At 51.3% G+C, this 26,807-nt stretch overlaps 14 protein-coding genes; 6 read left to right on the forward strand and 8 right to left on the reverse strand.

The window, feature by feature from the left end:
- Nucleotides 1–757: 757 nt before the first annotated feature.
- On the forward strand, nt 758–1,930 carry RCC_11439 (related to Neutral protease 2 homolog SNOG_10522; the record flags this gene model as incomplete). XM_023776660.1 has 4 exons in its annotated part: nt 758–923; nt 981–1,513; nt 1,570–1,852; nt 1,902–1,930. 4 exons carry the CDS (start codon nt 758–760, stop codon nt 1,928–1,930), a joined length of 1,011 nt encoding a protein of 336 aa, XP_023632428.1.
- Nucleotides 1,931–2,368: 438 nt separating this feature from the next.
- Nucleotides 2,369–2,594, reverse strand: RCC_11440 (uncharacterized protein; the record flags this gene model as incomplete). XM_023776661.1 has 2 exons in its annotated part: nt 2,369–2,511; nt 2,564–2,594. 2 exons carry the CDS (start codon nt 2,592–2,594, stop codon nt 2,369–2,371), a joined length of 174 nt encoding a protein of 57 aa, XP_023632429.1.
- Nucleotides 2,595–3,389: 795 nt separating this feature from the next.
- RCC_11441 (related to single-stranded DNA-binding replication protein A (RPA), large (70 kD) subunit and related ssDNA-binding proteins) lies at nt 3,390–5,506 on the forward strand (the record flags this gene model as incomplete). XM_023776662.1 has 3 exons in its annotated part: nt 3,390–3,732; nt 3,785–5,342; nt 5,395–5,506. The coding sequence occupies 3 exons, from the start codon at nt 3,390–3,392 to the stop codon at nt 5,504–5,506; spliced, it is 2,013 nt and encodes a 670-aa protein (XP_023632430.1).
- A 169-nt stretch (nt 5,507–5,675) lies between these two features.
- On the reverse strand, nt 5,676–7,720 carry RCC_11442 (related to C6 finger domain protein; the record flags this gene model as incomplete). XM_023776663.1 has 2 exons in its annotated part: nt 5,676–6,458; nt 6,608–7,720. The coding sequence occupies 2 exons, from the start codon at nt 7,718–7,720 to the stop codon at nt 5,676–5,678; spliced, it is 1,896 nt and encodes a 631-aa protein (XP_023632431.1).
- A 496-nt stretch (nt 7,721–8,216) lies between these two features.
- RCC_11443 (related to ATP-dependent RNA helicase DBP3) lies at nt 8,217–10,006 on the forward strand (the record flags this gene model as incomplete). XM_023776664.1 has 2 exons in its annotated part: nt 8,217–9,724; nt 9,781–10,006. 2 exons carry the CDS (start codon nt 8,217–8,219, stop codon nt 10,004–10,006), a joined length of 1,734 nt encoding a protein of 577 aa, XP_023632432.1.
- Nucleotides 10,007–10,795: 789 nt separating this feature from the next.
- RCC_11444 (uncharacterized protein) lies at nt 10,796–11,464 on the forward strand (the record flags this gene model as incomplete). The annotated part of the gene is made up of 1 exon (XM_023776665.1): nt 10,796–11,464. One exon carries the CDS (start codon nt 10,796–10,798, stop codon nt 11,462–11,464), a length of 669 nt encoding a protein of 222 aa, XP_023632433.1.
- Nucleotides 11,465–11,959: 495 nt separating this feature from the next.
- Nucleotides 11,960–12,841, reverse strand: RCC_11445 (related to Extracellular metalloprotease 1; the record flags this gene model as incomplete). XM_023776666.1 has 2 exons in its annotated part: nt 11,960–12,538; nt 12,593–12,841. 2 exons carry the CDS (start codon nt 12,839–12,841, stop codon nt 11,960–11,962), a joined length of 828 nt encoding a protein of 275 aa, XP_023632434.1.
- Nucleotides 12,842–13,943: 1,102 nt separating this feature from the next.
- RCC_11446 (uncharacterized protein) lies at nt 13,944–14,460 on the reverse strand (the record flags this gene model as incomplete). XM_023776667.1 has 3 exons in its annotated part: nt 13,944–14,070; nt 14,125–14,203; nt 14,256–14,460. 3 exons carry the CDS (start codon nt 14,458–14,460, stop codon nt 13,944–13,946), a joined length of 411 nt encoding a protein of 136 aa, XP_023632435.1.
- Nucleotides 14,461–15,220: 760 nt separating this feature from the next.
- On the reverse strand, nt 15,221–15,493 carry RCC_11447 (uncharacterized protein; the record flags this gene model as incomplete). Its single annotated transcript, XM_023776668.1, has 1 exon — nt 15,221–15,493. The coding sequence occupies one exon, from the start codon at nt 15,491–15,493 to the stop codon at nt 15,221–15,223; it is 273 nt and encodes a 90-aa protein (XP_023632436.1).
- Nucleotides 15,494–15,915: 422 nt separating this feature from the next.
- RCC_11448 (related to cis-1,2-dihydro-1,2-dihydroxynaphthalene dehydrogenase) lies at nt 15,916–16,907 on the reverse strand (the record flags this gene model as incomplete). XM_023776669.1 has 5 exons in its annotated part: nt 15,916–16,002; nt 16,051–16,361; nt 16,410–16,428; nt 16,496–16,750; nt 16,812–16,907. 5 exons carry the CDS (start codon nt 16,905–16,907, stop codon nt 15,916–15,918), a joined length of 768 nt encoding a protein of 255 aa, XP_023632437.1.
- Nucleotides 16,908–17,347: 440 nt separating this feature from the next.
- On the forward strand, nt 17,348–17,967 carry RCC_11449 (uncharacterized protein; the record flags this gene model as incomplete). XM_023776670.1 has 2 exons in its annotated part: nt 17,348–17,614; nt 17,674–17,967. The coding sequence occupies 2 exons, from the start codon at nt 17,348–17,350 to the stop codon at nt 17,965–17,967; spliced, it is 561 nt and encodes a 186-aa protein (XP_023632438.1).
- A 271-nt stretch (nt 17,968–18,238) lies between these two features.
- RCC_11450 (uncharacterized protein) lies at nt 18,239–19,498 on the reverse strand (the record flags this gene model as incomplete). The annotated part of the gene is made up of 1 exon (XM_023776671.1): nt 18,239–19,498. One exon carries the CDS (start codon nt 19,496–19,498, stop codon nt 18,239–18,241), a length of 1,260 nt encoding a protein of 419 aa, XP_023632439.1.
- A 2,800-nt stretch (nt 19,499–22,298) lies between these two features.
- Nucleotides 22,299–24,242, forward strand: RCC_11451 (uncharacterized protein; the record flags this gene model as incomplete). XM_023776672.1 has 4 exons in its annotated part: nt 22,299–22,866; nt 22,916–23,324; nt 23,379–23,515; nt 23,569–24,242. 4 exons carry the CDS (start codon nt 22,299–22,301, stop codon nt 24,240–24,242), a joined length of 1,788 nt encoding a protein of 595 aa, XP_023632440.1.
- A 155-nt stretch (nt 24,243–24,397) lies between these two features.
- RCC_11452 (uncharacterized protein) lies at nt 24,398–25,681 on the reverse strand (the record flags this gene model as incomplete). XM_023776673.1 has 3 exons in its annotated part: nt 24,398–25,165; nt 25,224–25,298; nt 25,355–25,681. 3 exons carry the CDS (start codon nt 25,679–25,681, stop codon nt 24,398–24,400), a joined length of 1,170 nt encoding a protein of 389 aa, XP_023632441.1.
- Between the last annotated feature and the right edge of the window lie 1,126 nt (nt 25,682–26,807).

The raw sequence follows: 26,807 nt of genomic DNA on the forward strand, positions 1-26,807 counted from the left end.
CATGCCACATTTAGCGGCATGCAAAAATTATGCATCGAGATCGCGTAGGATCCGGCACATGTGGCATTAAACTGAAGTGAACCTCTTGTGATGAAAGTGAAAGGAGAAAATCATTATTGACTTCGGAATACTCTCATAAACTTCAACAAGTCTAGCGATCTACAAGACTACGATCGCCAAGCCATAGCATTTAAGATTCCAACGTCCAATTGTCCATTACTCTACCTTTTCAATTTCACCGGAGAGGTACTCCGCAGTAAAAACAAGCCCGGAACCAAGAGTTCTTCTTCACATTTTGCTTCATCATGTGCAGCCTGAGTGGAGCTCTAGATGGTTCTGCCGTGGATGAAATTACCGACGCTTCGCAAGGCTACTTCTCCTCCACGCTATCGATACCTATTGGGGAAAGCTAGTTCTAGTCTAGCAATCGGCACAGGCCAGCAAGGCGCTTTATTAGGTGATTCATCACCGAACACGGTATCGGGCTTCCACACTCGCCGTTGCGATAATGCACGCGCACATGGCACATGGGGCTCTTGACCCTTTGTGTGTGTGAGACTCATCGTCCTTCCTTCACGAGAGACGAAACTGTTCGACTGTGCTGCGTTTGTTGCATCTTCTAAGCGGGTGGGTACTATCAGGAGGGTTCATCCAATCTTCCCGGAGCTAAATTGACAGTAGGACTGTCAGTATGAAGACTTCTGTGCTGGCATGGCTTGCACTGGTGGCGGAAATCGTCGTGGCATCTGCTGTCGACATGACCAGGAGGAACACACCATTGCAAATCAAGTTGACTCCATTAAGCAACAGCAAAGTGAAGGCCTCGATGACCAACATGGGCTCTGAGGGCTTCAATCTGTTCTACACTGGCTCTTTCCTCGACAGCGAAGCCCCAATCGACAGACTCATCGTCCACGGCACTGGTAAGACTCCGTTATTCCATCAGAGTGCGGAGAATTTCGCTGACAGGATGGTCACAGCAACACGAGCGAGGTTTATGGGCCTCCTCGTTCAGGTCTCAATGAAAGATCCGATTGAGACTCAGTTCCTGCCAATCCTACCAGGCCAGACGATTGATACCATAATAGACATGGCTGAGCTTTACGACATGGAAGTCAGCGATCGCTACACCATTCAAGCCAGAGGCTCCCTTCCTTTTGCTGAGCTAGGCAGTACCAGACTCACCGGACTATCCCTTCCCTATGCCTCCAACGTCATCTCCATGGACGTAGACGGCGCCGAAGCAGCCAAAGTCCCATATGCCGTGTTGAACTTGCGCCAGAAGCGAGCTGAACTCGAGTGCTCGAGTGAGCGTAACGCAATCCTCAAGCAAGCCCGAGAAAGCTGCGCCATGCTTGCCGGCAATGCTGCCAAGGCCGCCCAGTCGGGACGTTTGATGCAGGAGTACTTCAAATCGACATCCGACTCGGTTGTCTCGCAGGTAGTCCAACGCTTCAATGCAGTGGCTGAAGAGTGTGCTTCGAATTCAGCGCCTAGCAAGAGCTCCGTTTCGGTACGCATTTCGCTGGTCCTTGGAGATTCTTACAGGCTGACTCGTGATGCTCATAGTGTACTGACGTAAATGAACTTTGCTCCAAACCGGGTTACATCGCCTACACCAACCCCAGTAGCAATGTCATCACCTACTGTGATATCTTCTATGAGGGTCTCGGGGCCCTAACCGGACAATGTGGAGTCCAGGATCAAGCGAATACCGTTGTGCACGAAACGACACATTGTCCTGATGTGTTCAGTCCGTATACTTTGGATTACGCATATGGGCCTGCAGTGACGAATTTGAACAGTGACCAGGCTGTGTTAAATGCGGATACGTATCGCATGTATGCGGGTGGTATGTTGAATGAAGAGAACGGCCATGGGACTGAACTGACTCTCAATAGCAATATTCGGCAACTGCTCTGACAGCTAGTGTGCAAACTCTGCTAATGAGATGTTGCTGGGAGTCATGGCTTTGATCAAGGACTTCGGTTGTAAATATGATTCGTTTGGGCGACATGGTTTCTGCCAGGCCAAGGTGTTATGCCGGGATGAAAGCGATTTAGCGACGMATAGAAACTGGTGGGTGTTAGCGCGCAGAGCAAGTGTACATGTGTGCAAATCTCGATAGATGGTGAGAAGAGCAGACCTGCAATGCAGTTCAGGAAAGTGCCAATTTCGATCGCATTACCAGATCTAGATCACGTGCAGCGAAGAAACCACCATGATGGCCATTGCAACATCGTCCTGTGCTTTCCGAAGTTCCTCAAAGTTCCTCCTTCCCATCTTCACACGAAGGGCCATAGCCGAAGATGGCCTTTACCATTCCCATTGCCGGTCCTTGAGACCTCGTCAGCCCATGATCCCCGATCTAAACACCGGGTTGCTTGCCCATTGGAGGGTACTGCTTGCCCTCCTTCTCCACCTTGGGCTCGCAGGTGCAGCGTGAAGCCTCAGCGACGGAGTCCATGACCGAAGGAATATGCTGCCCGCATCCCCACCAAGTGCTCTTCTCTGCAGATTGTCAGCGTCATGCGGGGCAGAGGGGGAGAAAGGCAAGGCATACGGCACGTTCCACAGACAGCGGCTTTGCACATGATGATTGAAGGGCTTGGGTGGATGTGGAAGTGGGATTGGCTGGTTCGTTGATGTTTGTTGATGAAATCGTGGCGAGGTCTTGTATTCTACGGAGGTGAGAAGATGCCGAGCGCGCAAGCTTCGCCGATTGAAGCAGCAGTCCCYGAAAATGAGGCGATCTTCACTACGTCTTCATCAGATAAGGTATCAACTGGTCTTGAAGCACGAAATCAGTTCGCTTGGCAGTTGAAGACTATCACTGGGGAGAAAGAGGTTCTGTGGTATATGTACGTCTCAGTAAACCGCGCGAGATTGGCCGATTTGAGAGAAAATGCAGGAACAACAACGCCCAGACGTCTTTTTTACCTAGTCGCAAGCAGCGTGGAACGCAAGGCATCACTTGTGGTCTCTTGAATCTGCCATAGACATGACTGACCGTTCCATAAGCAATTCTACCTCTCGACGACCTTTCTTCAGATCAAGCACTCTCGAGGGAGGCCGGATTGACAGAGCGACGTGTCACCATTGAGCGACATTCGTCCCTCACTGGCAAGGCAGCAGCGACGTGTATATGGTCTGGCTGCCTCAATGAATGCTTTCAAACGGGCTAGACGAGGCTGCAATGTGCGTCCGGAACTCCTCAGATCCAATCATCCCCATATTGCCCTCTTGTTACAATGCCATGGAATCGAGATAACGTAGCTCAAGCAGTGATGTGGTTGGCGAGTGTTTGATGCATAAGTACCAGGTTGTCATGATGTTATTCGAGATGAAGGTGTGGAAGCCCTTCCAAGGTTGTTTTCCAGCCGTTCAAAATGACCAGGCGGCAGAACGCGCTAAAACACGTCGTTGGCGTGGTGGGGCCAAAAGACGCGAAGGGCTCTGCACTTTGGAGCGAAACATCATCGCCGAACCACAACAGCATCGTCTTGACACCACCCAGCGATACCTCCACCTCACCGCCCAGCATGACGGACGCCTTCTCGGCCTTGACGACCGGTGCTCTTCGTAACATTTGCGATGGCCAGCAGGTCGACAACCCCATCGTGCAGTGCGTGCAGATTAAGCCCATGGCTGCCAACCAGCAGACGGGCCAGGAACGCTGGCGAGTCGTCTTCAACGACAGCGTCAACTTCATTCAGGGCATGATTGCCATTCGTGGGTACTGTGCAAGGGTTGTACGCTTTCTTCCCGCTGACCTCTTTCCCAGAATCCAACTACCTCATCACCGATGGCACGCTCAAAAAGGGCAGTGTTTGCCGACTTACGCAGTACCAGGCCAACTTCGTCAAGGACAAGCACATTCTGATAATCGTAGCTCTGGACGTCCTTACAGAGTATGGCGAGCCGGACAAGTTGGGGCAGCCCGTGGCGATTGAGGGCGCAAAGCCAGAAGCACAGCAGGRCGTCAAGCCTCAGCCGGGCAATATCGCAGGCAATGGATTCTACGGCAACAAACCTCAAGCACAACAACAGCAGCAGCAGCAGTCACTGAGTGCTCGTCCGAAGGGCACTCTGACACATGGAGGACACGCGAACATCACACCCATCGAAGCTGTATCCCCATACACGCACAAGTGGACCATCAAGGCGCGGTGCACACACAAGGGCGATATCAAGACATGGCACAACAAGAACGGCGAGGGCAAGCTTTTCAGTGCCAACTTCCTTGACGACTCTGGCGAGATTCGTGCGACGGGCTTCAACGACTCCGTCGATCAGTGGTACGAGTTTCTCGAAGAGGGCAACGTCTACTACATCTCCAGCCCTTGCAAGGTCCAGCTTGCCAAGAAGCAATTCTCCACTGTCAACAACGACTACGAGCTCACCTTTGAGCGGGATACGGTGGTCGAAAAGGCAGAAGATCACGAAGGAGTACCACAAGTTCGTTATAACTTCACGAGTATCGAAGCTCTTCAAAATATCGAAAAGGACTCCACGATCGACTGCATCGGTGTTTTGCAGGATGTCGGCGAAGTCAGCGAAATCGTTTCCAAGACCACAAATAAGCCGTACAGCAAGCGTGAATTGACACTGGTCGATGACTCTGGCTACAATGTTCGCTTGACTGTCTGGGGAAAGACTGCAGAGTCTTTCGAGGCCAGAGCTGAGTCCGTCGTTGCTTTCAAGGGAGTCAAAGTCTCGGATTTTGGTGGTCGGTCGCTGTCTCTGCTTGCCAGCGGCAGCATGAACGTTGACCCAGACATTGAAGAGGCTTACAAGCTCAAGGGATGGTACGAAGGTGCTGGACGCTCAGAAAACTTCGCCTCGCATGCCAATAGTATGGCAACAGCGGGCGCTGCCAGTGGCGGTCGTAACGACTTCAAGACCATCTCAGCGGTGTACGACGAAAAGATTGGCCAAACAGAGACTACGGAATGGTTTAGCGTCAAAGCCACAATTGTCTACGTCAAGCAAGACAGTTTCGCATACCCGGCTTGCCGCACTATGGATCCTCAGCCTTGCAACAAGAAGGTCTTGGAAGCTGACGAGGGCAACTGGCGGTGTGAAAAGTGTGACAAGACCTGGGATGCACCTRAATATCGCTACATCATGAGTGTCAATGTCAGCGATCACACTGGCCAGATCTGGCTGAGTTGTTTCGATGAGGTTGGCGCGGCCATCATGGGCATGCCGGCAAATGAGCTGATGGCCATGAAAGAGGAGGGTGATGACAAGCGTGTGGGAGAGGTATTCAGCGATGCCAACTGCAAGACGTTCAACTTCAAGTGCCGCGCAAAGATGGACAACTTCCAGGACCAGCAGAGGTATGTTGTTGCGTGATGCAGTGTTTGAGGGTTTACTGACATTTTTACTCAGAGTTCGCTACCAAGTACAATACGCCAACCCACTCGAMTTCTCCCGCGAGACGAAGAAGTTGACCGACATCCTCAAGCAGTACAATTTGCAAGAGAACAGCATGTTTGTTTGATGACTACGCAGGCTGATGGCGTATCGCACGTGTTTGGGGTCGCCAGTCGAAAAGAGACAGGTGTTGTTTCATGTGCATGGATTGTCGATGCGTTGCAAGTAGCAAATAAATGCTCTGTAATGAACTACACGAACAGGATATTGTCCTCTGACGTTACATATGTTGCATCTCATCGCGGCCTTTGCAAAAGAAGCTGTCGTCTTTCTTCCGCCTCTCTCAGCAACTCAGCGCAAAGCTCTATACTAGGCGCCAGCCGTCCAAGTCGCTGGACCTCGCTTACAACACTCATGATGACTGCTTCAACCTGATGTGATGCCGGCAGAAGAGCACTCAGCACACTTGAAAGCGTCGCACCCATGAGCAGCAGAGACTGGCTGGTAACAGACAACGCCCCTTGAAAGAGATAGGGAAGATGCCCATTATGATGCGCCAGGATATTCTCCAGCTGTGAGTAACAAGCATCAAGACCCTTTTCGCAAGCTGCTCTAACGCCTGGCTCATGGATGAGACTCTCATCTCCAAGGACCGCTTGGATATAAGGCCGGAAGATAATGGTACGACAGGCGAAGTAACGTAATCGCAAGACCGTCTGGACTTTATCGCGAGCAGCTATGCGTTCTCTAGGGAACTGGATCTGCTGTGGTAGATTGGCATACCATTGCTCTAATTGATATTCGAGCTCCGCGACAATGGGTTCCAGAGAGGCTATTGAGCTGCGATTTTGGGAGTAGAGGAGGTTGGAGACGCGGTTTAGGAGTCTGCGGAGAGCGATCTCTGCTAAGAAGTACCAGATGTCGTCCGTTCCGGGCGGTTCCTCAGAGCCGGCAGTTATGGCATCGTAGGGAAAGCTTCGAGGGAGACGCATGCTTTCTTCAAAGGAGACGATGCCGGAGTGGGGGAGGTCGAGTTCTGCGAGAAGGTCGCTTTCGATGAGAAGGGTATTCCAGTATACCTGTACGGAAGAAAAATCAGCTGGCCAGTCTCAAAAGTCTTCTCTCACTAACAAGATAAGCTGCATATGTTTTCAAGGATGAGCTACGATTTCAGCATTCTCTATCGGACGATCACGGCCTGTGGTTCCTGCGAACCGATCTGACTTACCCGTTCACTCAGCTCCCTCACTTGCGGATGGATAGAGTTTGGCGCGGAAAGGAGGAGTTGCATCTTGATGGATGCATTGCAAAGCAAGCTCCAGGCTTCTAACGGTCTGACGATGTATAGTAGATATGCGGCTGCCAGGATATGGCATTGTGCGCTTACCACGTCATTCCGGATCATCAGACTAGGTAGTAATGTCCAAGCAGCACCGAAATAATCCATACCAGGTATAGGCTGTCCTTGAGGAACCTGTAATATCGAGTCGCCTAAACTCGCTGCTTGGCCAAGAGCTAGGACGAGTAATACAATACAGGACTCCGGGCCAGACCGAAAGCTAAGCTTGGAGGCTGTTCGTAGTTGGGAGTGCCACAGATTCGGGTCGACAGCCGCATACCACACATTGGCATTCTCAAAATATGCTCGAGCCAGTCCCAATGTCGTTTCTGGCGCCAAGTCAAGTGTATAGGGCGTCTCCACTACAAGCGGCTCGCGTGACAGTTCCAACTGCATTAGAACCTGTGGATCACATGGCCTTGAGACTAGATCCCGTACGACGGGCCATTGTAGCAGATGAAGGGCTGGCGTTGTATGCGATTTGGGCATGGCCGAGATGTTGTTGGCTGGAGAGATGCCGAAGCCGCTCAGAGGCAACGAGCCCGCGCAAGACCCGATAGACGCACTAAAAGGCCTGCCTTCAGGCACGATGCTGCTGCTTTCTGGTAACATTGGTTCGGCTGGTCGTCCCAATAGGCTGCTCTGGAGCAGAGATTCGATATTGCTCAGGCGTTCCAATATCAACTTGTCTCCAGCATCGAGCTTCGCTCCAGGCTCTCTATAAGTACAGACAGCGCCCAGATCTGTACACAGTTTGCACTTGGGTCGTCCGCCGTCGCATTTCGACTTCCGACTTCGACAGACGGCACATGCGATGACCGCTCTTCTTCTGGGATAATCTAGCGGATCATCTTGGAAAGCTTCAATACCTCCTTGAGACATTGATTTGGCATGTGTCACTTTGGCCCTCTTTCTTACTGGCTCTCCATTATTTTGATCGGTTGGAGTGCGACCACTGTCACCTGGAGTGGTATCGAGACCGGAAGGGCTACTTTCGTCCATCTTCTCGGCTCCGTTTCATGGCATATCCGAGGGCAGAGGTAACTGAACTCTCCTCGCATTTGAGCAACGACCACGCTCGCGGACGGGAGCTTCGACTACAAGAACAAGCAGTGTTCGGAGAGCGAAGTGTCTTGTTAGACAATGTCTTCTAAACTGTGTTGTTGCTCTCGTGAAAGGACAAAGTCTTTAATCGCAGCAGGTAGGACGGCGACCTTCAATTTCGCTGGCCCTTAATCGGTCTTCCAGTACAACAGCCTCGTTTGATCGATGCATCCCGGCCCTAGGAGGTAACTTGGTCCAGCTTTCTACAACCCTCTCGAGTGTGATAAGTATATTGGATGTAAGCCCACCTCACGAAGGAAGTGAAGCCATGCCAAGGTTCCAAGCTCCGTCTGATCTAGGAAGGTGAAGCGAGCAAAAAAATCTCCCGTCCATCCCGAGACTGGATGCGCGCTGGATCGATCGATTTTTATCCATTTCAATAATCACTAACGCAATGGCGAAACGACAACGTGAAGAGGCCGAAGCCGCCGCAGAGTTGAGCGATACAAGCAACAAGAAGCAAAAGGTCAAGAAGGAAAAGAAGGACAAGAAGGAAAAGAAATCCAAGACGGTCGTCGAGGACGCCCCGATTGAGGTAGTTGAGGATGCTGGCGCCGGTGGAGAGGCCTTGTCCAAGGAAGAGCGCAAGGCATTGAAGCGCGCGAAAAAGGAAGCGGCGAAAGCAGCAGAAGCACAGGAAGCCGCCAATAGCGTCGCTGAAGGCAAAGGCGACGACGAGGCTGCAGCAAAGGCTGAGAAGAAAGCGCGAAAGCGGGCTGAGAAGGCGGCCAAGCTTGCCAATGGCGATGCTGAGGCTGTTGAGAAAGCAGTGCCTGTATCCAACGGCGGCGCAAAGGTCAAGGGTGTGAGCAAAAGCGAGGCCACAGCATACTACGCGGAGAAGCAGATCGGTGTGGAAGACCCGAAGAAGGAGGATCTTGGCCCGATCGTGTCCTTCGACTCCCTTCCGTTCGATGCGCCAACCAAGAAGGCCTATTTCTCTGCCTTCTCGGCACCTTCCCCAATCCAGGCGGCATCATGGCCATACCTTATGAACGGAAGAGATTTGATCGGCGTGGCAGAGACTGGTTCTGGAAAGACCTTTGCCTTTGGTGTGCCATGTATCAGCCGTCTACAAAAGGGCGGCAGGCAGATTCAAGTGTGCATCGTCAGCCCGACCCGAGAGCTGGCGTTGCAAATAGAAGAGCAGATGAACAAGTTGACAAAACCCGCTGGCTTGAAGGCGACTTGCATCTACGGAGGCGTGAACAAGGACGAGCAAAGACAGAAGATCAAGGGATCTAGCATCATTGTTGCGACACCCGGTAGACTGAATGACTTCATCGGAGATGGTTCTATCGATCTCTCCAATGTCAACTACCTCGTWCTAGATGAGGCCGATCGCATGTTGGACACGGGTTTCGAACAGGATATCCGCAAGATCATCCTCGCCACCAAGCCTGGTCCGGAAAGGCAGACACTCATGTTCACGGCTACATGGCCGCCCTCGATCCGTGAACTTGCAAACGAATTTTTGCGAGACCCCGTCCGTATCACCATCGGCGACAACGCTTCGGGAGAGCTTCGTGCGAACATGAGGATCGTGCAAGAGGTTGAGGTGATGGACGAATACGACAAACAGGAGCGCATGTTGCAAGTGCTGAGGAAGTACCAGTCTGGCGCCAACAAGAAAGACCGTATTCTTGTCTTCTGTTTGTACAAGAAGGAAGCTACGCGCGTTGAGGAGACTATCCGCCGGAGAGGATTCCCAGTCGCAGGTATCCACGGCGATCTCAGTCAGGAGAAGCGCACTCAAAGTCTGGAGGCTTTCAAGAGTGGCGCGGTTCCTCTCTTGGTTGCGACCGACGTTGCTGCTCGTGGTCTCGATATCCCAGCAGTGAAACTGGTGTTGAACGTCACATTCCCATTGACTGTGGAGGACTATGTGCACCGTATCGGAAGGTAAGTACAGTCATCGTTTTTTAAATGCTTGCTGTTGATGCTAACTTGTCGTACAGAACTGGACGTGCAGGCCAAGATGGACGTGCCATCACTTTCTTCACCCAAACTGAGAAGGGTCTAGCTGGCGCTTTGATCAATGTGTTGAAGAAGGCCGAGCAGCCCGTGCCCGAAGAATTATTGAAGTTTGGAACGACGGTGAAGAAGAAGGCACACGATGCGTACGGTGCATTTTACAAGGATCCGGCAGACATGAAGGCGGCAACAAAGATTACTTTTGATTGATGGACTCGGCTTGGGTAAAAGTTAAGGCACGAGTGTGGTTTATATATGTCTGTCTATTGAACTTGCGGTAGAGAGGCGTTCTGATCAGGGAAGGAGGCATATGCAACGAAAGCTTCTCTGCCCTCGTGTTGAGGATATTCGCTTGTTGTCCAGGGTTCTGCAGATGCGTGATAGCATCAATCTGGTGAAGACGTGAGGCTGGGTTACCCTGTTGTTTCAATCTACCGTGGTCTTCAGACTACGGGGCTGTATTTCATGTCCACAAAAAGGATGCGCTTTTCAAGGCCGATATCTCTCGAGCAGGATATCAGGGAGACTCTTTCACTGACAGCCCGTGGCGTTCTCCAACACACGTAAAGTCGTATTGATCCTACCTGGAGTGCTCAGAGGCCAAGGTCGCAGGTGTACGATGCAGAAGCATGAAAAGTGTACTACCCCAACCCTAGCCCTAATTTCGGTATTCCAGCATCTTCCTTTTAAACTTTCTGCCGCACTTGCCTGACTCGCAACTGAACTCTCTTGCTGCTTCACTTCCACTTCACACAACACCCACACAATCAGCGACTCGAGATGGACTACAATCAGTACGGATCGGGCTACAATGCTCAGCAGTATGCATATCCACCCGGTTATTCGGCAAATTATGCTCAACAACAGCAGCAACAGCCCCAGCAGCCGTATCAGGCGGCTCCCACACCACAAATCCGCAACCCATTCGCGCCTCCTCCTCCAACAGCAGCGTATGGCGCAAGCGCCGGCTTCGACCCCGACCATGAGCAGCAGGTAGCAATGTGGCAAGCGCAGTATGCGCCCGCCGACCAGCAGATCAAAAAGGGCGGCAAGACTGACCGCGTTGAGAACGCTAATACCGCCCCACTCGGACAGCGTGGCGCAGGTGCTGTGGCAAGCGCCGGTGAGGCGTCAACTGCCCAAGGCGCAAGCGCTGCCGCCGACAGTAAGCTCACAGTTGTGCGCAAAGGCGGCGGCGAGGTATGGGAGGACAAATCGCTGCTGGAATGGGATCCCAAGCAGTTTCGCATCATGGTCGGCAATCTGGCAGGTGAAGTGACGGACGAATCCCTCGCGAAAGCCTTCGCGGCATACGGCGTAGCAAAAGCGCGCGTGATCCGTGACAAGCGTACGACAAAGTCCAAAGGCTACGGATTTGTATCATTCTTAGAGGGCGAGACTGGCTTCAAAGCCGCGCGGGAGATGGTCGGCAAATATATCGGTAGCCATCCGGTGACAATCCAGCGCAGCAAAGCAAACGTAGCACCGGTCGTCAAGAAGGACCCTCGGCAGAACAAGGGAAGGAATAATAAGAACAACAACAAAAACAACAAGGATAAGAACAAGGAAGGCAAGAAGGAGGAGGGACCACTGAGGGCGAACACAGGGGCAGGAATTGAGAAGAAGCTGCCCGCAAAGACGGCATCTGGTCTCAAGTTGCTTGGTTGAGCTTGTGCGGCCATCAACATTTGCATTTGCATTTGGATTAGCGAGGCGTTGGGAGGGTGATTGGTCGGATTTGATGCTCATACGAAGCAAAGGGAGCCTCCTTGATTGAAAGTGATGATCCATGGGCTGACGAGTTGCGATAGCTCAGGTATTCAATTGTGTGCCAACGATCTGATCTGTACTTTGACAGGGTCAGAGACCGGCATGCAACGACTTCCTGTTCAGTGAACGCCGTGAAGCTCTCAGACCATGACAAAGGCCTTTCGAGAGCGCATTACCAGACGATTGGAATTGTCGAACTGGAGAAATGTATGGTCAGGCGAAATAGCATTCGTTCATTCATCTATACTCATTCGTCTTTCTAGCTTCCAAAGCCTACATCGCCGTCGCTATGCTCAATAATTCCAAATGCAAATGCAACGTGCTGGTACGTCCCTCCGCGAAAGATTCGTTGCACATGCAACGCCCCTTTTCCAACAACAGAACGATGCACGCTTATTTACCGGCCCGGTATTGCTGGTAGAGRGAGGTTGCTCGGGAGTTCTGGCCGCTGGTGAACTCGTACATGCACGAATCGTAAGAGTAGTCCATGTAGTTGTGGATGCTGTCAGCGCCAGCAGAGTTGGGGCAAGAATCCTGGCTAGCCGGGCAGCCGTTGGTGGCAACTCTCTGGATAGGAGTGTCCGCAACTCCATCACCGTTTCCGGAGCACGACGAGCCCTGGAAGACGTGGTAAAGGCCGAACCAATGACCGACCTCGTGCACAGCGGTCATTCCTTCGTCGTAGTTGGTCGCACTGCCACCCGGGAGAGAATCGGCGAGGTTGATACATCCATCAAGAATACGGTCCGTGCTGGAGGGGCTGGCGACTGGGAAGTAACAGAATCCGAGAAGGCCACCACCGAGATCTGAGAGGAAGTATAGGTCGAGCTGACCGTAGCTACCACGCTTGAGAGCTTGCTTCATCGCGCGTTCTGTGGTGCTGTCTTGTCCTGCGGTGGCCCAGGCGTTGTTGACCGTGAAGTCGGTGGCAAGGAGACTGTAAGAGACACCCATGGAGCTGTAGGCCTCGTTCTGTTGCAGCAGTCAGTATGAGAAAGCTGGGATAGGGATGTTGCGCAGACTTACCATGACACTGATTTGCTCATTGATCATAGACTGCGAGTAACGACCTTGCTTGGCGGAGGTCGTAACGACATGGACGTACACTCCAACGCTGACAGCAGCAGCAGCCATGGCTCTCGCATCTGAAGAGTCAACGATGGCGTCCATCTCGGCCACGTGAGTGGAGTTGGGTTGAGGAGTGCCACATCGAACGTAGTCTGCAATAGCGAAGCTCGCCGAAGCGGCAGCAAGAAAGATTTGAGAGAACTTCATGGTGTTTTCTGTTTGAGTTGCGAAGAATGTGATGAAACTGAATGCTCTTCTCGACACTTACGGAACGCCCTCACCTCTTTATACACCTCTATCAACATCACACGCGACCATCAGACGCATCACCTCCTTCCATCTTCAGCTTTTCTAATGCTCCGGTCTCAGAAAAGCCACAAAACCGCCTTTGGTACAAATCGCCGAACTCTATTGGGTGACTGCACCTCAGCCAAGAGTTGTTGGGTGAGCTTGGCACGCTTAGCACCGTGTATCTTTTGCTCTTCTAGGCAGTTCAGATTGCGCACACGACGACAGCTGCCCTTGGCGCGATAGTGGACCAAGCCAGAGGTACTTGATCATCTGCCGTCCAACCAACGACTATCACGAGCCGGGATCGTCGGAGGGCGCCTTCTACGCCGTAGAGGCGAGGTTGCAAGGGCCGTAGTGCGCACGAAGAAGGTCAAACGTTCTGGTTGGCCTTTGCTCGTCTCTGGGGTGCTGTGGTAGTGCCGCCTCGGGCCTTCGAAGGGGAAGGTGGAGTGCGTGATGTGCAGGTCCTGGTTATCTTTCTTGCAAGGCCGAGTTTCAGAAAAACGAGGTGGTGACCGAAGCTGGTGATGAGGCTGTCATGGAAGCAATTCAGAAATTGATTGATTGATATGACCTGCGGCATGGAGTTTGCTTTATATGTGAGCGATATGGCCATCAAGGTGTACTCATCGCAATCATGCAGGAGCAAAACAACCAACGTCTTTGAGACCCTGATCTGAACAAGCAGTTCCTTCAAGCCTCGTGGGCCCTCGTGGAGGCGAGTGCAGGCGCCGCTTTCGGCAAAAGGCGATCTTCTCGCCTTTGCCAAGCTTTAAGCGACCGCTTTTTGAACGAGACGGAGGAAAAGCTCAATGAGGAAGGTATCGTTGTGTGGTGGTGAGGAATGCAGCTGATACTGATAGTACCACTGCATCGGATCCGCCCATTGTGATTGTAGATGTTACGGGTAGAGTTATACGAGCTGATGTTGTCTCGAAGACGTCCCTCCCAAGCTGCAACATCAGAAGCGTTGCTCGTTCGTCATAGATAGCACCAAAGTCTCGCATATCTCTCCCTTTTAATAGCATGTGTAGCTGCGTATGGAGTTATCGAACTTCCCAGCTCGGGGCAAGACTGGCAGGTTATCCACACCTGGCCACTTGAGCTCAAGTTTGAGTCCCTCTTCAGAACTACAATGGTCGTTTCTTACGATGTTTATTAGCGCGGATCAATAGGCCGCTCAGCCTGGCAACACTCACTGGTAGAAATCACACGCAGTGGCGTTCTTATCGGGTCCTATGGAGCTCGCCTTTCCAGCGAATGTCTCGCTGAGTTTTACTACAACTTGGTTAGACTAGAGTGAACGAGGAATTACTCCCGGTTGACTTACTGCAAAGCGCAGGTCCGTTCTGTAGGTTGTCACACGTCCCTTGCCAGAAAGGCTCCGTGCAGAAGTATACCGGAAGAATGGTTGGAACGAGAATGTTGACCAGATCTCGTGATGCCAGATCAGGGGAGGCTTGCGCATGGGGAGCTGCATCGATGCAACTGAGCATGAGGGCCGATATGGCAAAGAAGAGTCCTCCGGGACTCATGGTCTTCAGTTTTGGTGGTTAAARTTGACTGATTGGCAGAATTGTATTCGTTTGTAGTTSAGTAATGCGGATGTGCAGAAGTACGCCCAGCAACCAGAGAAGTATAAATATATGTTACTTTTCTTGTGTTCAACGCCCCTTGCGTCAATACCTGAACGCAAGGTGATTTGATGGCCAAAGTACAACAGTGTGGCGTTGGCAAGTCACACTCGACTCATGCGAGATCCCGTAAACATGTGGCTTCAGAGTACACAGAGCACCGCGTGCAGAAGGACCCAGGGAGAGGGAGAAGGACCCAGGTTTATTCCTGGCAGACTTATCGTTGAACAAAAAGTTAAGATGGGAACATGAAAGCCTACTCAAGTGGCAAAGTTACGCAGGAGCACTGCTCGAGCTGGAAATGCAAGGTCGATCAGGCTAGGCAGCATTTTAATGCAAGGTACAGATCCTCCGCGGTGTCGAAACCAGGTCGTCGCCGAAAAAGGAGCCGGGCAGCGAAAAGAATGTGATTCGTTGATCGCTTGCTTGTCCGGCAAGCAAGATGTGTGCGTTGATGTTTCGCTCTCGCCCTTCGTTATGCGATTCTTCAGGATTCGCCTTTTCGTTCAGCGCTGAGATTCGCATATCTTGAGCAGGCTCCACAATGCCGTGCCTTGAAAACTGCTCCTTTGCCCCAATGGCGCTCGTCTCATCCATTTACGCACCATCGTTCAACTTTGAAGCCCGTGACCGCCTTGGGTTGCGCTCCTAGCTGCTGTTCCTATTCCCAGTCTTCCGAGATGGCAGGACCTTGGGAGTTCGTTCCACCATTCGAAATACTCTCCTTCTTGACCTCTGCCTCATCCTTGACCTCTGCTTCCTTGGATTCGGAAGTTGAATCTTCGTGAGTAGCATCCTCTGGGTCCAGTTTGACAGTGTTCGAATTGAACTCTTTGCGTGGGTTTGACCCCTTCTGCAGACCTGCTGGTAAGACACAATATGCACGTGTAATGATGCTCCTCACAACTTCGAGGATAGGTCTTGACAGTAGCATCTTGAGCAGGTTCGATGCCGCCTTTAAGCTTATTCGGTCTTGACCGCTCCCCGCGCTTGATTGTCTCCTTAACGATATCTCGCTCCTTCAGAACAGGGTAGTGTAGACCGCCATCTATAACTTTGATGGCCATCGGACAGTCACAATCTAGGCGTGGCATCTTGTCAGAGAACTCGACTTTCATGATAACCTCAGCAGACATCGACGCTGGCCTGCAGCATCTTTGTCGTGGTGTTTGCCCACCGTCTCAACGTTGATGAATGACTGAAGCTCAAATTTTCCGTGACTGTCGAGGCTGAGGGTTTCATTCCTGAGAAAAGTGTAAAGACCTCATCGATTAGCTTACATATACCGGGTAAGTGAGAAAGGCTTGACTACAAGTTCTCGTCTTGAAATTTTCACCACTCTGGTTGTGGCGTCCGCTACAAGGAAGCCCCTCCATCTATTATGATATTCTGACCTGTCATGGACTGGGAGAGTGCCAGTGCTCTCACCTGCTCCGCGCAATCCTAGGCCGGCGTCAGCACCATCGTGATCAGACTTCCTAGCGCACTCACTTCGACTGTAGCCAATCGTTTCAACTGTGTGGCTTCGCGGGCGGCCTCTCGCTTCTCCTCCGGGAACTTCATGCCCCATTCTGTGAGAAGCAAACCTGGCGAGATCGAGTTGACCCTCACTTTGGGCGAGCATATGGCTGCCAGCGCCTTTGACAGATGTATCGCTGCTGCTTTGGTCACAGCATATGGCAATGAGCTCCCAGTGGGTTTCACGCCTGCGATGCTGGCACTTGTGATAAAGGCACCCTCGCTCTTCTCCAGTTCGAATTTTGCCGCGTGCAGCAGCCAAAGATGACTTTTGACATTGTAGACTTATAACATTAGCATTGTATTAGTCGAGACAGTTGAGATACACTCACTGAAACACTTGTCCCAGTCCTACAGCTTTAGTTAGATGTGTGAAGCAGATGAGGCAGGCTGCTCAAGCAAAAAGGGGCTTTCCTACCTCATCAACCATACCCTCCTCGAGATTCTGAAAGTTTGTAATGCGTGTCCAACCTGCGTTTGATACTACTACGTCAATACGACCAAAGGTGGTCACTGTATCTTGTACGAGCTTCTGAACGGCCGGGCGATCACCAACATCTGCTCGAAAGGATTCGAAGCGTGGCGAATCCGAAGTCCCGTTAGAGCTCGGAATCTTGTTCAACTCCTCAATCAAGTTCTTAGCTCTACCCTCGTTGTTTGCGAAATTGATGGCCTGTTTGAACAAGCAATCAGCTGCCATTGCCAGGGCTGGAGCACTTGGTGGACATTTGTACAAGACGAAAACCTGATCGTGCCAGACTGTGACAAATGGCAGCCCCGAGACCTGCTGTCCCGGCAGTAACCAGAGCCACTTTCTGTATAGTGGTCATGACGATAAACAAGGCAGACCTTCAAGTTGATGTATTTGTGTTGGCCAGTTGTGAAGCCTGTCGATGCGTTCCATGTGGTGCCCCGCGATCGGCCAGTTGGGCGCCCTCGGCCAGGACAGATCCACTGTGCCGGATCCGGTAGAACATTCTAGCGTGGTATTTTAGTGTGGTGGCATCGCAGCAAGGTCACGCTCTCCCTCTCCCACACCGCGTCGAGATAGTATACCATGCAGCACTGATGAGCGGTCTGGTGAGCAGTTTAGATTGTGAGGTCTCGGAGCGAGAGCGAGACGGAGAACAGGAGAATGCAGAAAGGTAGGTAAGCCGAGATAGCTGACAAAGAAACACGTCATCCGCAAGTCGCGTCCTCCTTCCGCTGGCAGTGAGTGAAATGGCGCCAAACCGACAAAAACCACTGGATCTACCCATACCGCGGCATCATGGCGAGACCAAAACAGACAGCGTTTAAGCGTCCCTCCAAAAAGCGTGCCGCCGAAGAACAGAGCGACTCTGCAGTCGATGAACCTCAAAGCAAGAAAGTTAAGCAAGGCTTCGTCCTGAACACAGAGCCTCAGAAAGACGACGATGGAAATGCATACTGGGCCATCTCATCCAAACGACGTCTGCAAGTTAGCGAGTTTAAGGGTGTCACTATGGTATCCATTCGCGAATTCTATGAGAAAGATGGCAAGAATCTACCCGGAAAGGTTAGGACTTCACCTTTCAATATCAAATCTCAACCCGGGCAGAATTGACATTTTCAAAGGGCATATCTCTCCCCGTCGAGCAATTCAATGCATTATGCCAGCTTCTTCCACAAGTGGAATCAGTTCTCAGTGCCAAAGACCTTGAGACCGTTCGTCCTCAATACCAGGATTCATCAAAGACGTCCACCAGCACGAAGCTAGATCGCAAGGCTGAGGAGAAGAAGGTAGTTGCAAGTGAGGACGATGACGACGATGAGCCAGAGATCATCAAACCAATGGTATCGACCAAGGACAAGCTGAGCAAATTCAAGCTGAAAGCCAACCATGAGGCGACCAGTGATGAAGACGGTTGAGATGGTGACATGCCGATCATCGAGGCAGACTGTGAGTGTGTGGAGTTTATAACAGATGATTTGCTGTGTGCTTCTCGGTTTTACCCGTACTGGACGGGGAAGTTTGTAAGTATGCAATGATTTTTTGAACGCTATTCGCATATGCTGTGATTCCAGTAGTCTGGCGGCTGTCTGAATGATTTCTATAAGAACATGTAAGAACTTCGCCTATCTCTCCATTCCCTTCTAAGTACAGGACATCCTATCAATCACACTCCGTTGCGCTTAGCATTTACCGATAGTTCAGATATGTACCTCCCTGCGCCGCGCTGACTCTCACTTGTGGTGGCTGCATCTTTGGCGATAATGGAGAGCTTTCGAGCTTTTTCCTCACAGGGGAAGGAGACGAATCAACCAGCTCGGGAAGACCAAGATCAGTCCTCCTCCTACCAGATGAGTTACTGATAGACCTCGACGGCGTGAAGTCTTGCGTGGACGGCGATGTGGTGCTCAACATCGCCGCGTTGGCGATTGATGGTTGCACGGCCAAATTTGATCTTCCTTCATTGACTGCGTTGGTCGAAGGGTTGCTGAGCTGGTCATTCAACCCTCCATCCTGARACCAGTATGATGCCAGGATTGCTCGCGCTGTGGGACGTTCTCGAGGATCGGCCTTCATCACTCGCTCCAAAAACTCAATGTCCCAGCTCCCGAGGCCTCTTTTCGCCCAGTGATTGCCGCTTGATGGCCGTGGGCTTCTCGGAGGCAGCTCGCATTGTTGATAGTATTCTGCGTTGCGCAGATCGTAGTCTTTTGAGATTTGCTTCCCGACGGCATGCTCTCTTTGAGGGATGGTGGTAGAAGGCGATGTTAGGTCGTCATATATGCCGGATTTGGAAAATGCGAGTTGTGCCTCCATGAGATGGCTGTAGATGACACCAAGACCCCAGATATCTGCAGCGGGTGTAATCTCCTCCCGAAAGAAAACTTCCGGTGCGCGGTAGGCGACTGGCTGAAGCTTGCCGCTCGCAGGATACGCGACGGTCCCCAAATCTCCAATCTTCACATCTAGGGTGTTGCCGTCGCCAGGACGTTCGATGTCGAAGCCACTGATCATAACATTCTCCATCTTGAGGTCACCATACACGAGTCCCTTTGCATGGATTTCTTCTAGACCTTGAAGAATGCCCTTGACGATGGCCACAATTTCTCCTCTGGACATGGGCCGCTTCGTGCGTGCTTGCCACAGAGTCATCTCTGCGATTTCCAGAACCAACATCGGCGGGCTTGACTTGGTTGGTGCAATTCWGTCTACCTGTTTTCGAACATGTTTGCTTTCTTTGAGTAATTCATGCATGACCATCTCGTTGCAGAATAGTGGCCAGGTGSCAGGTGTGTCGGTGTCGGAAGGGGCTTTGAGCACCACAATGTTACTGAAGTTTCCCTTCTCTGCTGCTGTCCAGACATTTGATTGACCCAGAGAGCTGACCGCCAGAAATGTCTTGCCCGACTCAGACACAAGCTCTGCGCCTTCGAATAGTGTAGGAGCCATTACGCGTGATGCTGATGTTGATGCTGATGCTGATGCTGATTGCGATGCAGTCGGAGATGGGAGACCTGCGGGTGGTGCGTTGTCCAAAGGAGTTTCCAGTCCATTCAAGATGTCACGCGTATGAAGACCCTGTTTGTTTCCGACCAGTTTGTACCTGCATGAGAAGGAAACTTTCTCTTTGACTCGTTGCTCACTGGCAAGTCGTGGCAACGTTTATTTCGTCATCGGGGCCGAAAGGGACCAGACGATGGGAGAGACGCGTTCATCCCGACTCACCCCGACCAAATCTCGTCTGGTGTTACAGCCTYTGCAGCAGAGCGCTCTATTCACGGAACACGGTCACTTCCCTCGTTTGAAGCTCCGTGTATACGTCAAGACTTGGCGTCCCAGCATCGCACCACAGCGGAACACTGTCCTTCGATTTCGAATTCGACTCCAGCGAGGGACGCGCTTTCCAATTGGCTTCAACCAATAGCAGACGGGAGCGTTGTGTGCGATTCAAACCTACGGGAAGTCGCTCCGGCGCGGCCATGATGTTGTAATAATTACGTTGGTGCTCCTTATAGCAACCTCCGCGGGATGGAACAAGATCAGTTTTCCTCGCTGTCGGAGGAAAGAAAGCCACAAACAGTCGCATCGCATGACGGAATTGTGTGACACTGACACGGCGAGGCCTTAGCAACGACCTTTCAGTCACGGCGCCTTTCAACTTCACAGGCCTGTCGTGCTGCATATGGATCGAGCGTGTTTCGTTGATCGGATTAGCATATTCATTGTATCTTCCGTAGATGAAAGACAAAAGGGGACGACAGCGATGCGCATGTCGTTGAGGAGGAGAATCTTCGGGAGTGAGGGCGGGGCGGAAGCTGCTGACTGTCGCTCGTACCGTTTCGCGGTCGTCATCCTGTTTCTCCTCGCCAACAAACACCGGGCATCCCAAATACTGATATTGACTGGATCGCTTCATTCGCAACGTGATTGAAACCAGCTGTCACGTCTGACAGTAAAGTCACCTTCTACCCGCTACTCATGGAGGTTAGAGCACGGAGTGTCGCCTGACAGCACTGCGCTACTCACAACTCCCAGGCGTAGCAAGCAGTCGACTCGAAAGCAGTCTCGGCGACCAGTCCACCTGGAACCACGTTTCGAATGCCTCTCTGTCGGATCGGTATCGTGGAATGAGCCACGAACACACTTCAGCTGCACGCCCAGCATCTCTGACCAGCTTTCATTCTCGACCTGCTACTACTCCAGTGCTTCCACACGGCGACATCGCCTTGCTTAAGGTCGGGCTCCATGCCTGGAAGAAACTTCGGTCCCTAAGCCTCTTCTTCGAATGGTTGATCTCGTCTTTCCCTGTCTGAAAGTCGATCGTCGTCTGTCGGTTTTTGAAGAGATTTCCACTCCACTGTTGGTGAAGGCCGTGCAAGATTGGAATCTCAGTTGCTCGAGATGCTTTGATGAATTGGTGCATGTACGCAACTGCGCCGATCTGTCTCAAGCCATCTTCAACCATGGCATAGAGTTTGCCTTTCCTTTGGAGGAAGTCGTTGTAAGCATCGATGAGGACTATGGCTGTGACATTCAGCATCTTGTTTGTAAAGTGTCTCTGGTTTAGAACCGCAGACCAGAGCAACTTGACAGTGCTTTGTTTCACACACCATGCCAATTCATTGGAATGACATCTACCACAGTGAGCAGATGGCTGCTCAATCATCAGCCTGCAGTACGGTTACCTCGCAGAACAGTTGGGTGTGCTCTATATTGTTCAGGTCAGGAACAGTGCACACTGATATTCGGAACAGCAGTATTTGCAGAATGCTGAACGCTGACGGTATGACATCTTGATTCTGACTGCCACCACTGATATCCATTCCTCACCAGGGGCCAACGCAATCGAGCCAATATGACTGCTGTTGCAGCACGTGCATCCAGGAACTGGTTGCGACTTTCAGGCTACTGCGGGTGTGTCATCAAAGTTCATCCTTCAGGATTTAGCCAGCTCGATACTCAACGACATGGGCAAAACTTCCGGCTGGAAGAACATTCGCCGTTCGATTTTTGACCTGAACGTCTTTGTGTCGCGATGGTTCATTCCGGGATGTTTTAACTTCCTCACAATACCGCGGATGCATGCCAGGCTGACAACACATTGTGGCGAAGACATCATGCCCAGATTTCTTGCCAAGCTTGTCCACCGCAAATCTCGAAGATCAAAGGTCAAATTTGTTGAGGTTTGTAGCGAAGGAGGCCTGAAAAGACCAAACCGTGAAACCTTGCTTCTTATCGGTCTCCAAACGGGACGAATAGTGGAGCGGTAGCAAGCTTACGGAAGTTGCCTCAGGCAAAGGATCGACCATCACTGAGTGACGAACAAACCTTGTCAGATGCATGGCTGCGGCATTCGCGCGAAAGATTCGAGGATTCCCTTGCTACCTATATTGGGACTCGCGACTTCCAAAGAAGCCATGAAGTACCCTATGGCGACTTGACGATCACTGCCAATGTGCTCTTGCAACAACTCCGGACCGAGGCCATTGTCTCTGGAAGATTATATCCGCGCAGAAAACTCTACATATCCGATTGCGTTTAAACCTCGTTGATCGACAGAAGAGCTCGCGCTGGTGGTGTGAGATAGCCTGCATGAAGCAGTCGCAGTGGCCTTGGCAACGACGGCGATGATATCTAGCGTATCACGCCTGATTTCATGAGTCTATTAGAATGACGGTGAGCTCGTTGAAGGGCCTTATAATCAYATCTATCCTCTTTGACAAGCTCACAACTCACAGCTTCGGACAACATGCTCTCCCCAACGAATCTTCTGGCAAGGTTGAGGTCCAAGTGGCTAGTCCTGCCCTCAAGGAGTTCATCGATCAATCCACTTGCTGCACCTCCAACAAGCCCGGAAAGTTCCAAAGAGAAGTCCGCAGAGGAGGGCCTCGACAACAATCTCAACGGCTGGAAATTGGCTGGAGTTGTCATCTCGCTCAATGCTGCCAACGGTGTTGCGTCAGTGGATCTACTCGGGGTTACTGCTGTCCTTCCAGCGGTCAGCGACCACTTCACAAGCGGAGGCAACATCGCTTGGGCAGCAACAACACAATTGATCGGGGCTACTGTTGGGCTAGCTGTACTCGGCTACCTCAGCGACACCTGGAGTAGGCGAAAGATGCTGCTCATATCCATCAGCATCTTGATCCTAAGCTCGCTGGCATGCGCACTCAGTCGTTACCAATCGAGAACGGATCTGTTCAGTGCTTTGCGAACCTGCTCTGGGATTGCGACCGGTAGCATTAGCAACCTTGTCAACATCGCTCAAAACGACTTCTTACCCCCTGCGAGACGATTGAAATATCAAGGAGTTCAAGGTCAGTCCCTGATACTCGATCCATCGCAGCTCATACTGACGTTGTGTAGGCACTTCAGTAGCATTGGGCAGCATACTCGGCATGATGGTAGGCGCTGTTTTCGCTTCCAGTTCCCGATGGCATTTCTTCTACTACTTTGTAGCAGCGCTCGCTGCATGTTCCTGGCTTGCCATCTTTCTATACGTTCCAGCCAATCGCAAATCCCCAGAGAGAGACCAGATCCGCGCGGTCGTCGGGACGATTGATTTCTGGGGCATCCTTTCAGGTACGGCTTTCATCGTGCCCGGGCTCTTGATGCTTAGCAAGAATTCGAACCTCGAACGAGCGGTATTGATCGTGCTCGGAACAACGTCTGCAATTTCCCTCGCCCTGTTCCTCTATCTTGGATTCAAAGGAGATCGCGGGACAGTTCGGCCTATTGTGCCTTTCGAGTTGTTCAGAAATCGAACGATCGCAACGTAGGACCCCATTGCCCTTGGAATACTTCGGAACACACTAACCACTACCTGCAGGGTTATTGTCCAGAACATCTTCTTGGGCGCCGCATACTACACCTTCAACTACTACATGCCCATCAACCTTCAGGTTGTCCGTGAGCTGTCACCGATCAAGGCGTCATCATACCAGGTGCCATACTACATCACGCATGGTGAGACACGCCCGCCAATTGTCCAAGGCTGCAGACTCTGACATATTTTACAGGCGTTTGGTCCACTGCATCGGCACTTATAATCCTGCGTCTACAACGCAAAGGCGGCAGAAGCTACTCGCTGATATTCTTCGCTGGCTTCGCAACCTGGACAATCGCCATGGTAGCCTTGGCAGTCGATAGCGAGTACCCTGTATCCGGTGTTGTGATTTTCCTCATGGTACTGGTCGGCATTGGCACAGGGAGTTCCTTTCAAAACTCCGTAATGGCAATCTCTGCACAAGCCAGCATAGAGACCCGGGGCCTCGCAGTCGGCACTCGTAATGTCCTGCGTTTCTTTGGCGGCGCTCTCGGCACGGCTATCAGTTCAGCTGTAATGCGAAACCGTCTACTTGCGGAAATCCCGGAAGGTCTGGTAGATTTCCGACTGGCAGCTTCTACATTCTCGAATGCTGCGCTTGAAAGATTCAACGCCGAGCAGGCGGATGCTGTGCAGCATGCCTATAACAATGCCATCACCTGGGTGTTTGGTACTGCTGCTATCATGGTTGGTGTCTGCTTTGTTCTATGTCCGCTTATCAAGGACCAGTCGCAGAAACAGATGCAGGATGAAGAGAGCGGGGAAAAGGGTCACAACACAACACACACAGACAGCGGGCCCGGTGCTACGTCCACAGACGGAGCCGTTCTCGCCGAGCAGACATTTCCACCTCAAGAGAAAGCGTGAGCCAGAACAGAATGAAGCGCATGACCAGGTCTGCTGCGCATTACATCGATAGAGATATAGATATAGAGCAATGAATTGGGGAGATGAACGACGTCTTTGTAACAACCATATGCTGACAGTCGATAATATCCCCATCTGATTACATACTGCAATCTCTAATACCCACTCTCCGCCAAAAACTCATGCGCTCTCCTAATACTACCAGGAGTAGAATAGTGCAGCGTAGTAGCATGCGACGTATTCGGCGCCAGATAATAATCAAAATGAGCATTAGGAAAGAAAGACCTGCTCTTCGCAGGAATACTATCATCTCCCACACCACAAGTCTGTGGACCCACAGCTCTAGTACCTGTAGGTCCACAGAAAAAAGCATCCTCAGATCCAGTAAGAACCAAAACATCACCTTTATACGCATCCGCTTTCTGCAGACCGCTGAAAGCCGTGAGGATTTGGCCTAGGGTTATGGTATCCTGGTGAGCAAAATCGTATTCCGCGAGGGAAGCGCTGAAAGTACCATCTTCTGCATAGTAGGAATTTCGCTTGCCTTGGCTGGATCCGAACGCGAGATATCCAGGTGGTAAATCATTGAATTTTGCTGGGTTTTGGGTTTGAGCGGGTTCGAGTTCTGTGAGGAGGAGTCCTAGACCGGCTTCTACTAGCGCATTGCTGTATCCCGTGAGGATCATGGTGTTGAAGTCGGAGGGATATTTCGTGGCTATGCCGTTGCCTGTTACGGATGCTAGGGAGTGGCCTACGAAGATGACTTTTTCGGCCGCAGGGGCGAATTCTAATTCTCCTTTGCGGAGTTTTGTGGTGATTTCGTGGAGGATTGCTAGTTGAAGGGGTTGTTGGACTTCTGTGATTGGGTTTGCTTTGGTGGATGCTCCGGCTCCGAGGTTATCGATTGCTAGGACTGGGTACCCCTGGGTAGAGAATGTGAGTGAGTTTGTATGGGTGGAGTTATTGTGATCTTTTGCTTACTTGAGAGGTGGCATATTCTACCCAGTTGTACTTCTCCGAGCCGTCTGGATTGCCAGGAAGGCCGAACCAGTAACTCTATTTAAACTGTAAGCGTTCTGGGTCATTCGGCAGACCTGACTGGGCTTACATACCTTGTCGTACGGCACACCGTGTAGAAGCAGCTGCACATCCCTGTGACGGGATAGAGGAGACCCAGGAGCGGGCTGACAGTACTCTGCAGCAATGTCGTATGTACCGCTGACGGGAAAGAAGCCAGCGAGCTGACCAAGCAGACCAGCTCCAGAAGAGAGGAGCGACTCTACACCGGAAACGCTGGTGAGGTCCGAACCAGGGGCAAAGATAACCCGGTTGTTCGCTGTTGCCTGTACTTTGATCGTGTGAGACGTGCAAGTTGCAGCCGTCGAAAGAGTTGGCGCTGTGGCCGCCAAGGCAGCGAGAAGCACGTTTTCGGATCGCATGGTGAATGAAATTAAATTATTCTTGCGATGGAAACGGGAATGGAAAGACGTCTGGAGATGTATAGTCTTTTAACATCCTCGGCATGTTGTGATGATCGGCGACTATGAGTATTGTCCGCCAAAATTTAAGCTCGCCCGGCTAAGATTTATAGCGTTGCCGAGTGAATCATTACTTCTTTAGGAATATTGGCTGGCTGTAGGTCTGCAGCTAATAGCTACACAGCAGCGCTAACTTTTCAATGTGTTCATTCCAAGGTCACTCACGATCTGGCTGTGTTCATATGGACGGTGTTACAGAAAGACTTCCGCCATCACCGACTGCGTTCGACGGTCGTAAACATATCAAGATCGAGTTTTTCTATAGCAAAAGCAGAGACTTGCTTGCATGATTTTTGTGGTTTAGTGGTGGCAGCAGTGCAGAGCTTATATCGGGGCGTGGATGCCGAAAGATCGTTCATCGTCACCACAAAGTCTTAAGAAGGAACCGAGAAAGAGCGTGTTATTTGTACCTGGATACATCTATGCCTGCTACTAGGAACATCTTCATAGTCAGCCTTAGCAGAGCGAATGGGTGGGAGATTTTGTCTTGCAGTAGAGACCATATTGCCGCTAACAGACTGAGAACTGCACCGCACGTGTGCTTTTGAACCCTCCTTATAATGACCTTCGACGATGATGCACGCCGACAATAGCAAGAAATGGCGAAGTGCAAGCACACAACTGCTTTACCTTACATACATGTATTGCTAAAGATCGCAGTCTCGGCAATGATGCAATCCACTTGTTTGTTCCCACCTCACGCTAGAATAGCGTTCATCCATTTTGAGTTCACATTTGAGTTCTCGTTATTAAGCTTGTCATAAACATTGGATCAGAATGGAGAAGCTCAGATTCGAATGAAAAAGTACGCTCTTGTTGTTTTAGCAGAGCATTGCAATTGCTTTAAGGAGATGCTCGTGGATTCCTTCGCTACGGCGCGTTTTTAAGAACAACCCTATAACAATCCTTTTAGGCGATAGTGCGACGCTAGCATTATAGGGTATTAGAACCTCGGTAATTAAAGGTGTATTCCGTATAATAAGTAACAAGTAGCGTAATTTAATGTGCGCGTATAATGTCCTCGCTT

This window comes from Ramularia collo-cygni, assembly GCF_900074925.1.
Source record: "Ramularia collo-cygni strain URUG2 genome assembly, contig: RCC_scaffold30, whole genome shotgun sequence".
In the NCBI taxonomy this organism is placed as follows: Eukaryota; Fungi; Ascomycota; class Dothideomycetes; order Mycosphaerellales; family Mycosphaerellaceae; genus Ramularia; species Ramularia collo-cygni.